Below are 11,046 nucleotides of genomic sequence, written 5' to 3' on the forward strand. Positions count from 1 at the left end.
TCAATCAATCAATCAATCAATCAAACTGTGTGTGATTGACAGGGTGGGCAGTGTGCTGGAGAAAAAGGTGACAGAAACCATCGACCAGAGGATTCAGCAGATGACTGACATGTAAGTATAATAACTTTGTGATTTAACTTCATGTCAATAATTACATTCACCATAAACCTGCACCTTGTATGCAATACATGTACTGAACTGTGTGTGTGTGTGTGTGTGTGTGTGTGTGTGTGTGTGTGTGTGTGTGTGTGTGTGTGTGTGTGTGTGTGTGTGTGTGTGTGTGTGTGTGTGTGTGTGTGTGTGTGTGTGTGGACAGAGTGGACAGTAAGCTGCAACACCAGACAGTCATCATCTCAATCCTCTGGTCAATGGTTTCTGACAGGTGAGATGACAATGACTTCATGTCAATCACTACATTCACCTCAGACTACAGATATGCTCTAACTGAATGGATCTTTGTGGAATACATGTACTGAACTGTGTGTGTGTGTGTGTGTGTGTGTGTGTGTGTGTGTGTGTGTGTGTGTGTGTGTGTGTGTGTGTGTGTGTGTGTGTGTGTGTGTGTGTGTGTGTGTGTGTGTGTGTGTGTGTGTGTGTGTGCGTGCGTGCGTTGACAGAGTGGACAGTAAGCTGACAAAAACCATCGACCAGAGGATTCAGCAGATGACTGACATGTAAGTATAATAACTTTGTGATTTAACTTCATGTCAATAATTACATTCATCATAAACCTGCACCTTGTATGCAATACATGTACTGAACTGTGTGTGTGTGTGTGTGTGTGTGTGTGTGTGTGTGTGTGTGTGTGTGTGTGTGTGTGTGTGTGTGTGTGTGTGTGTGTGTGTGTGTGTGTGTGTGCGTTGACAGAGTGGACAGTAAGCTGACAGAAACCATCGACCAGAGGATTCAGATGATGACTGACAGGTAAGATGGTGTGTGCGTAACTATACACAGTGGCCCTCATTTATCAACGTGGTGTAGAGTCTAGACCAAATAATGGGCGTACGGTGAGATCACAGCAGTTTTCAGCATTTATCAATACATCCTGACTTTGTCTTCAGCGTACGGCCCGCTCAGATCTCTCATCAGGTCTGAGGCCGTGTAGACTTGGTCTGAACCTGTTTGTTCCATCATAGACCTGCTGAGCAGCATGTCTGACCGTCTGACAGGCATCTGGACACATGTATCCACTCCTACATCTATATCTAACACACTAATAAATAATCCCTGTGAAAATATAACATTTTATAAACTCATTTAAACAAACTGCTTTAACAGTCATTCAGATAAGATTGCAGATCTGGCTGCATTGGCTGTTTGAAACTAGCAGATCTACAAGCTCATAACGCGTTGCATCACGACACATTGTGAGCTTGTAGGTCTGCTATTTTCAAAATATACGAGCGCTTATGCGAGAGCGTTTTCGGGAGTCGGGACTGGTGCTGCTGTAATGTTTTCATGGACAGTGAGGTCCTATATACAGTAACGAGTCCTATCATGGAGTTATGTAAAACCTGGGTTAAGGATAACCTGTGCTTCTTCACACTGTGGATCTATTTGGCCCACCGGGAGGAGATCTGAGACATGACCCACACACCAGCCTTCATCCATTCATCCTCCTATAATCTTCCTATCATTTGACAAACCTCTGTAGTGGTCTAGTGATCTAGTGGTGGTGAGGCCAACATTGTTCTGCCCGGTTCTCCTCAGTGGCTGGAGCAATTGCTCTGAATTTGCACACAGACATTGACCATTACCATCTGAACTCAACACCTAACAGCGAAGCCCGTTTTTAGATTTCACAAAATCTCAGCTGTTTATTAGCGTTTTTGTGTTCGCTAGCTCCCAGGTTGCCAAATCATGTGCGCATATCCCCCCACGGGTATGGTCTAATCGAGTGTTTACTAGATTATTATCACCATTGTCATACATTGTGTCACTATTCTGTACATTCTTTACATGTATGTGTGATACTTCAACATCAATCAACCAATCAATCAATCAATCAATCAATCAATCAATCAATCAATCAATCAATCTGTGTGTGTTCTGGCAGAGTGGACAGAATGGAAAAACAACTGACTGCACAGTTCACTGAACAGTTCACTGAACAGCGGAGAGACTTTGACCAGAGACAGAGAGCTTTGACTGAACAACTGACTGAAACCACAGTCAACATGGAGCAGAGACAGAGAGCTTTGGAGACCAAGGTAACGTCCAGATGTTTATTCAAACCTCTTCTCTCCTCAGTGTCTGTTCCTACGGATAAGCATTGTTCTGTTTGATCTGTAATGAATCCTCATAGAACACTTTACTACACATGTTGTCCACCGTTCTGTCACAGAGTTTTATCATTTAAACCTTTATGCTGTTCTTACTGTGTGTGTCCACTAGGTGGAGAATGCTCTCAGTCAGATCTTGGAGGCTTTGACCAAACCCCCCTCAACCTAAACATCCTGGAGGTTGTGGGTTTGAATCCAGCGCCGTGCGTCTGCTTTGTGGAGCGTCTACGACAACATGACTGACCCGTGTTCTGGAGAGGAGGAGGAGGAGGAGGAGGGGGGGGGGGAGGAGGAGGAGGAGGAGGAGGAGGAGGAGGAGGAGGGGGGGGGGAGGAGGAGGAGGAGGGGGGGGGGGGGGAGGAGGGGGGAGGAGGAGGAGGAGGAGGGGGGGTATTTGTCACTGTATGTACTCCTATGGGGTGGGGGGGGGGGCTGTCAGCAGGGAGTGTTGGGTGGGAGGAGTAGGATGAAGGCTCTAGGTCCTCTCGGTAGGGGCTCCTCACTGGTAGGTGAGTCAGTAGGAAACAACACAGTGACAACACACAGTAAATTGGGGAGAAAAGGGTTAAAAAGAAAAAAAGGGTTAAAAAAAGAACATGACACACAGACCTGCTTCTCTAGAGCACCGGTTCTCAACCTGTGGGCCGGCGCCCCCTGGTGGGCCGTGGGGATATTGCAGCCGGGCCCAAATATTTGTCAAGACTTTAATGAGAATATAAGGTTAATATGTCAAACTAAATGTCATGGTATCTTTTTCCTTTAAAACTAAAAAAAAAAAAAACCTGTGTGGAGCTTATATTTAGAAAAAATTGATTTGTAACTTTTAGGGGAGGGCGGGGACAAACGGTGCACCCTTTTTTATTTCCCTCCCGGCACAGAGATTCATTAATTTCATGTAACCATACTTTTTTGTGAACAAGAGACACTTGTCCTCTCCCATTACCCGCAGTCCGTTTTAATTTTAGTAAAACGAGTCGAACGCAATCGGTAAGTAAAGTGACGTCGCGGTACTTCCACACACGGCCGCCAGTCGGGACGAACGGTGCATACATGGGGGGGCGGACGGCGCGGTCGGATGAAATGTCCTATAACAAGCACATAAGTTACATTTCTGGCATCTAACGCTCATTGATGCTTCAGTAGAATCCTACGAGCAAATGACCATGCTGATAGTCAAATAAATGTATCATGTTAATGTCGCCTCTGTCGTTTCCTCAACTTTGTGTTACACATGCGCCGTTCGTCCCTCCCTGTCCATAATGCACCGAGCGGCGTAATGCACCGTTCGTCCCTCCCTGCCCTCCCCGGATGTTTTGCTAGCTAGCACAAAAGCTAATGAATATTTTTCAATGGAACCTTCACTGAGAGTTAGCCCACAGATTAGCCTAACAGACAAAATCAATTTACAATCGGCACCAAATAAACACAGCAGTAGGCCTACAAATGGAAAAAAATCAAATAGGGTATTTTTTACTACAATGTGGAAATACAAAAAAGTGGCTTCAACTCTGCCAATCTTGATCAGAACTGGGAAAAAAAATCATCTCTGATGTTTTCGCCTTTTTAAAAACAATATCTATCTCTATATTACAGTTGGGAGTGGTACGCATGCGTGGCTGTTTGTTCTGCCTGTTTGCCGTGTGTCTCTGTCGTTCATACAGGTCTTACCGAGCCGAGTGCAGCCGACCAGAGCCGAGCCAAAACCAAGCGGCGGCCATTGAAACATGTCCGTCTCTCTGGTCCGTCTCCACTGTAGCCCTTTAGCTTTGCTTTCGCTTTACTTGTTTCTCTCTTGCACATAGTCAGTCGCGATAATGTCCGTGTACTCCATTAATCTCAGAGCTAGACCACACTAGCCTGGTAAACTCCCCTCCCTCCGGAAATCTCATTTGCATTTGATTTCAGGAAGGAGGTCTGGGATCACTCAGGGAGTAAAGCTGCCCGAACCACTGCGTGTTAGAACCAATCAGCGGCTGCTAGGGGCGGGATCATCCAATCACCTGCCAAGTAGCTTGAAAAAATGAAAATGCCGTCTGTCATCGATTCTGCTTCAGGAGTCTCAGATGGAAGTAGGCTGTGAAACAAAATGTGTCGCAAGCTTCTTCCATTTGACAGAGTCAGGTTAAGACCACACTAGGTCTCCATGGACCTACGTTTCACGTGCGCGGCTAGCGTGCCTGTGCCTCTGCCTGTCTGCAACGGAGCAGCCACAGGGTTTCCAGGTTTCCAGGTATTGCGCGACTAACAAGCAATGCACACACACAATTCGTGGCCAGGCTACTAGGGGGCGCGCGGGCCTCTAGTGGCTTATATTTTGAAAAAAACTAAACGAATACTAGATCTGGGGGCAATTTATGTAGATGCTTTTATTTTGAAAAACAATGTTTGGGGATTGTTTTTATTGATGGACTTTTATGAGGGACTTTTATTTTTTAACTGGTTTTGGGGATTTAATTTTGAAAAGAAAACAATGTGAGGGGTTTATTTTGAAAAGAAAAAAAGAGGCTTTTATTTAGAAAAAAAATATTTGGGGATTGTTAAAAATGTATGGAACTTTTATTTTAATTTTTTTTAACTGGTTTTGGGAATTTTATTTTGGAAAAACTATAGCTTTTATTGTGAAACATGATGTCTGGAGCTTTCATTTAGAAAAACAATATCTGGAGCTTTTACTTTGAAAAACGATGTGTTTATTATAACTGTCTCGGGCTTTTGATATAAATATCAACCAAACGAGTGAAGTGCTCCTTTAAGCACAATAAAGTGGGCAAAGTGACCTTAAACCAGATGGGGGTCCCTGCCACGACATATCTTCAGATGGGGGTCCCTGCCACAACATATCTTCAGATGGGGGTCCCTGCCACGACATATCTTCAGATGGGGGTCCCTGCCACGACATATCTTCAGATGGGGGTCCCTGCCACGACATATCTTCAGATGGGGGTCCGCGACTCCGCAGCCAAAATGGTATCAATCTAGTGTCCCTGAAAAGAAAGCGTTTGAGAACCCCTGCCTTATAGAAACCATTTGTGCTACAGTATATAATCTGTCTTCTCCTCACAATCATGTTATCATCAGTGGTGGAAAGTAACTAAGTACGTTTACTTAAGTACTGTACTTAAGTACAATTTTGAGGTATTTGTACTTTACTTGAGTATTTCCAATTTCCAATGCGACGCGTTGTGAGCTTGTAGATCTGCTACAATTATTTGAAAACTTTAGTTACTTGTTACTTCTCAGATATAAAATATTACATCATAAAACATACATTAACCACTTTAGCCTTATTTTATACCTAGGCTATTTGAAAATAGCAGATCTACAAGCTCACGATGCGACGCGTTGTAAGCTTGTAGATCTGCTATTTTCAAACCTTTTAGTACTTTGACTTTTTATACTTTAAGTATATTTTGATGCCAATACTTTTGTACTTTTACTCAAGTAACATTTTGAACACGGGCCTTTTACTTGTAACAGAGTATTTTTGTGTTGTGTTATTGCTACTTTTACTTAAGTAAAATATCTGAGTACTTTCTCCACCACTGTTTATATAAACCATTTGTGCCTACGGTATGTAATCTGTCTTCTCCTCACAATCATGTCATCATTGTGTTTGATTATCTATATTATTGTATTCAATAAGATTACTTTAATAAAAACCATAAGCATGAGTGTTTTTTCCATGTTTTGTCATGTTGTTGTTGCGTTCCCCCGCAAAAGTTGCTAATTTGGGATTGATTGATTGAATACTTTATTTAGAAAGACATGTAAAAAGCACATGGAAGTAGTCCTACACTTTACAATACAAGGTCAACTAAAATGTATCGCCCTGATAAGCCAACGGCTTGTTTCAAATGAGATCCCCACGTCCTCAAATCATAGAGACATTAAAAAACAGACAGATATACACTACTATGCAGAACATCATACAAATAGCTTCAAAGTTAAAGCTATTAAAAACAAAAAATCCTGTGTGGGAAACATCCTGCGGGGGGACCGGAAGTAGGAAATAGCGGCTCAGTGTATTTACATTTGCCAGCAGAACGTAGCTGCGAACGGGCCTTTTGCATGTAGTTGAAGCGCAAAGGGGCGGGGGGCGGGGGGGGGGGAGAGAGAGCGCAAGATGAGGATAAACATTCAGTCTAAATGTCCAGCAACTACTACCAATACTTTTGTATTTGAAACCTTACATTTCTCTAAATATTATAAACTCTTAGGACAGCCTAATACAAATGTAATTTATGAAAAGGCTACTATAGGCTACAGTGAAGTCGGACTGAATGACTGAAACGTTTTTTATTTTTTAACTCTCTTGGTGATTATCTGGCACAGTAGTTGTGGATTAGCAAACTGGACATTAATGTTTCCTTTTCGCATGCGAATTACTGGACATTTAGACTGAATGTTTCCTTTACCCTCATCTTGCACTAATGCACGCAACTGTTTTGCCATGTTTTATTTGTGTTGTTTCTCATAATAAGCGTGCATCCGTTGTCTGTCAACAACACAGTAGTATGTAGTGTGCCTTGACTTCAGTGCGCTGACTCTCTCCCCATGCACCGCCCCCCCCCCCCCCCCCGCCCCCGTTCGCCAGCTGCGAACGAGCTACGTTCTGCTGGCAAATGTAAACACACTGAGCCGCTATTTCCTACTTCCGGTCCCCCCGCAGGATGTTTCCCACACAGGATTTTTGCTCCAGTAAATTCCCACGGAAACAGGTGGATAGATTTGAAGTCACTCATGTGGCCTATTATAGTCGCTTCTTTTGGGCTTGCTTTCATAGACCTGGTTGCTTATTTATTTTGCAAATTCTGGCAACACAGCTCCTGTCAGCACACTGTGAGGATTTTACATGGAAACATTCACCCGACGTTTGGTTTCTAAGCTCTGGCCTTTGATTGCCTTTCAATAAAAGCACATTTCATAGACATATACGTATCACCTACATGTTACTGATTAGAGAACATTTTACAGTTTTGTAATCAGTTCATCATTTCATGCGTAATCGATGAATAAAACTGACGTGTGTAATTTGCGTGACGCACAAATTGTCTTCTTTGAATAGACTATTATCTTATTTAAACACAACAGACAAAAGGAATTGACACTCTCCCTTCTGCTGATTATAGGAACATCAGAATCACAGAGATGTGTTGTCAATGATAGCCTAGTAGAGAGAGGTACGGCGCTGAGTAGAGAGAGGTGCGGCGCTGAGTAGAGAGAGGTACGGCGCTGAGTAGAGAGAGGTGCGGCGCTGAGTAGAGAGAGGTACGGCGCTGAGTAGAGAGAGGTGCGGCGCTGAGTAGAGAGAGGTACGGCGCTGAGTAGAGAGAGGTGCGGCGCTGAGTAGAGAGAGGTACGGCGCTGAGTAGAGAGAGGTACGGCGCTGAGTAGAGAGAGGTGCGGCGCTGAGTAGAGAGAGGTGCGGCGCTGAGTAGAGAGAGGTACGGCGCTGAGTAGAGAGAGGTGCGGCGCTGAGTAGAGAGAGGTGCGGCGCTGAGTAGAGAGAGGTGCGGCGCTGAGTAGAGAGAGGTACGGCGCTGAGTAGAGAGAGGTGCGGCGCTGAGTAGAGAGAGGTACGGCGCTGAGTAGAGAGAGGTACGGCGCTGAGTAGAGAGAGGTACGGCGCTGAGTAGAGAGAGGTACGGCGCTGAGTAGAGAGAGGTACGGCGCTGAGTAGAGAGAGGTGCGGCGCTGAGTAGAGAGAGGTACGGCGCTGAGTAGAGAGAGGTGCGGCGCTGAGTAGAGAGAGGTGCGGCGCTGAGTAGAGAGAGGTGCGGCGCTGAGTAGAGAGAGGTACGGCGCTGAGTAGAGAGAGGTACGGCGCTGAGTAGAGAGAGGTACGGCGCTGAGTAGAGAGAGGTACGGCGCTGAGTAGAGAGAGGTGCGGCGCTGAGTAGAGAGAGGTGCGGCGCTGAGTAGAGAGAGGTGCGGCGCTGAGTAGAGAGAGGTGCGGCGCTGAGTAGAGAGAGGTGCGGCGCTGAGTAGAGAGAGGTGCGGCGCTGAGTAGAGAGAGGTGCGGCGCTGAGTAGAGAGAGGTACGGCGCTGAGTAGAGAGAGGTGCGGCGCTGAGTAGAGAGAGGTGCGGCGCTGTGCGTCCTGGTCGTCTCCATCACATCCATTGCAGCCTGTGTGCTCTCTACCAAACCAAGTTGGCATTGCAGGTGGTTTCAGATTCCGCTATGTGCTTTCCCAAAGGTGTGTGGGCACTGGGCAGAATAGCAATTTTGGGGATATAGCAACAACAGGGACAAGGGAGTGGGCATAATGCAGAGCGGGTATAGCAGGCGCAGAATAGCGTTTAGGGACAGTGCCAGCTCCCTTATCCCGTATTTCACGAGTAATGGGCAGAAATTCACGGGTAATGGACAACGGGCGGGGCTTTAGATTTGCCCAGATTACAGCCGTGAGTCTTTGAAAAATGTTTGGGATAAAGCTTAGACTATATATTGTTCAGAAAGGTTGTTACAATTAGCATCTCTGGAATATTTTTCTATTACAGGCAGTGACAACATAGTGACTATATATGACATAAGATGTACTTAAGAAAGGTTTCCTTTGTAAATCACCTAAAGATTTAAAACCATGTTTACATACATAGATTCTAGGGAAATGTATTATGAAATTCAATTAACAGAATATTGTGCAAGTGTGTAAGAAAATATCCAAAATTGTACTTTTGATCCGCTTGTCCTAAAATACCTCTGTGTAATACCTCTTTTTTAGGCTTTTCATAATGTGTAGAATCCATTCCTGATGATATTTTTTAATATCAGGTCAATCTCACATGTTAAAGGTCTGGTCGAGGTTGACCTTTTGGAGAACAAATGGAAACAACTTGAGGAACATTCATGGTTCACTTTATTCATGATTAAGTTTTTGTGAAAACTGTCATTAACATATCACACGATCTGGTATTCATAATAACATGAATGTCAAATGATATATTATGATGGCAATATGTATCTTTTGCAACTATATCTGTATTCTCCAACTTATAATTAGGATCATACAGTCCACCCATCACATCCTCCTGGCCCACGCCGTCCTGATTGGCACGCACACAATTCTCTTACCCACATTTGGGGGCGGCCATAGCTGGATTTTTTTTTCATTTCATTTCAAACCTTTATTTATTCTCGAAAGACATTGAGGTTGCCCTCATTTGCAGTGTCGTCGAGATACAGCATAGTACAACATCAATACAACATCAATAATCATATCAATGACATTCAGAACAAAAACAAAATTAAAAACAGTTACAGACATTTGTGGGTAGATCTGCAATCAAAGATTTAAATTGACCATATGTTATGGGCGAACTGATCTTAAATTTCAGCTGCAGGTCAATCCACGTAGTTGGGGCACTAACGCAAAAGGCTGTTTTCCCAAGTTCAGTCCTTACCCTAGGGACTTTCAGCGTCAGCCAGTCATTTGAGCGTGTCCCATGCGCTCCAGGATTCCATTCTATCAATGAATTAATATATAATGGCAAAGTCCCATCAATTGCCTTAAAAATAAATAGGTACCAATGTTTGTTTCGCCTGTCAGCCAAGGATGGCCAACCTACTCTGTCATATAGGATGCAGTGATGGGTCCTAAAATGTTCACCAGAAATGAAGCGCAGGGCAGAGTGGTAAACTGAATCTAAAACCTTGAGGGTAGAAGGGGAAGCATTCCTATAGATGACATCACCATAGTCTAAAACAGGGAGAACAACAGCTTCAATGACTCTTTTTCTACAGGTCATTGGGAAACTAGCTTTATTCCTGTAGAAGAAGCCAATCTTTTGTCTGAGCTTGCAGGCAAGATTGTCTAAATGATATTTAAAAGTAAATTTTTCGTCAAGCCAAATTCCAAGATATTTATATTCAGTAACCCTTTCTATGATGGTTCCATTTGAGGTAGTAATATGTAGGCTATTATAATCTATTTCCCTGGCCCTAGAGAATACAATGTATTTAGTTTTTCCTTCATTAAGTACAAGTTTCAGCTCTTTAAGGGAATCCTGAAACACATTAAATGACAACTGCAATTTTTCAGTTGCCAGTTGGACAGACTCAGCAATGCAATAAAGAATGGTGTCGTCTGCATAAAAATGGGCTTGGCAGCCACCAAGAGACAAAGCTATGTTGTTTATATATAAAGTAAATAAAACAGGGCCCAGAATTGACCCTTGAGGGACGCCTTTGGAGATTGGCAAGAACCCTGATTGGGCTCTCCCAGCTTTCACGCACTGGGATCTCTCAGTCAGATAGCTCTGAAACCAAGTGCAGGTATCTCCATCAAACCCAGTGCTGTGTAGTATATTTAAGAGTAGTGAATGATCAACTGTGTCAAAGGCTTTAGATAAATCTATGAATAGTGCAGCACAATGTTTTCTTTTATCTACAGCAGAAGCAATATCATTTATAATTAGGGTAGTGGCAGTGATTGTACTGTGCTTGGCTCTAAAACCCGACTGAAGTGGGGTTAATACAGAATTGTTTGATACAAATATTTTAAGCTGCTTATTTACCAATGACTCCAGAGTTTTCGCTAAGCAGGAAAGCTTGGAAATTGGCCGATAATTATTTGGGTCACTTCCAACTCCACCTTTGTGTAGTGGTGAGATATGGGCCATTTTCCAAATATTTGGAACAATACATGTAGACACAGAGAGATTACAAATATGTGTTATATGCTCTGAAATTAATGGAGCAGCTAATTTAAGGAAAAATGGATCCAAACAGTCTTCCCCAGTTGACTTTTTTGAATCAATGCA

At 43.6% G+C, this 11,046-nt stretch overlaps 1 protein-coding gene across 1 annotated transcript in view; it reads left to right on the forward strand.

The window, feature by feature from the left end:
* The window catches only part of LOC308105228 (transient receptor potential cation channel subfamily M member 5-like), a gene marked incomplete at its 5' end in the record, with an annotated part of 71,636 nt that extends 69,106 nt beyond the window's left edge, over nt 1-2,530 (forward strand). The window contains 6 exons of the mRNA XM_080455864.1: nt 43-111; nt 317-382; nt 618-674; nt 868-924; nt 2,057-2,210; nt 2,395-2,530. Of these exons, the coding sequence (XP_080311990.1) occupies nt 43-111; nt 317-382; nt 618-674; nt 868-924; nt 2,057-2,210; nt 2,395-2,451 (460 nt within the window). The 3' untranslated portion in view covers nt 2,452-2,530. The remainder of the gene's footprint in view (nt 1-42; nt 112-316; nt 383-617; nt 675-867; nt 925-2,056; nt 2,211-2,394) is intronic.
* Between the last annotated feature and the right edge of the window lie 8,516 nt (nt 2,531-11,046).

The sequence above is a fragment of the Gymnoscopelus braueri genome, assembly GCF_963280865.1.
Source record: "Gymnoscopelus braueri genome assembly, chromosome: 17".
In the NCBI taxonomy this organism is placed as follows: domain Eukaryota; kingdom Metazoa; phylum Chordata; class Actinopteri; order Myctophiformes; family Myctophidae; genus Gymnoscopelus; species Gymnoscopelus braueri.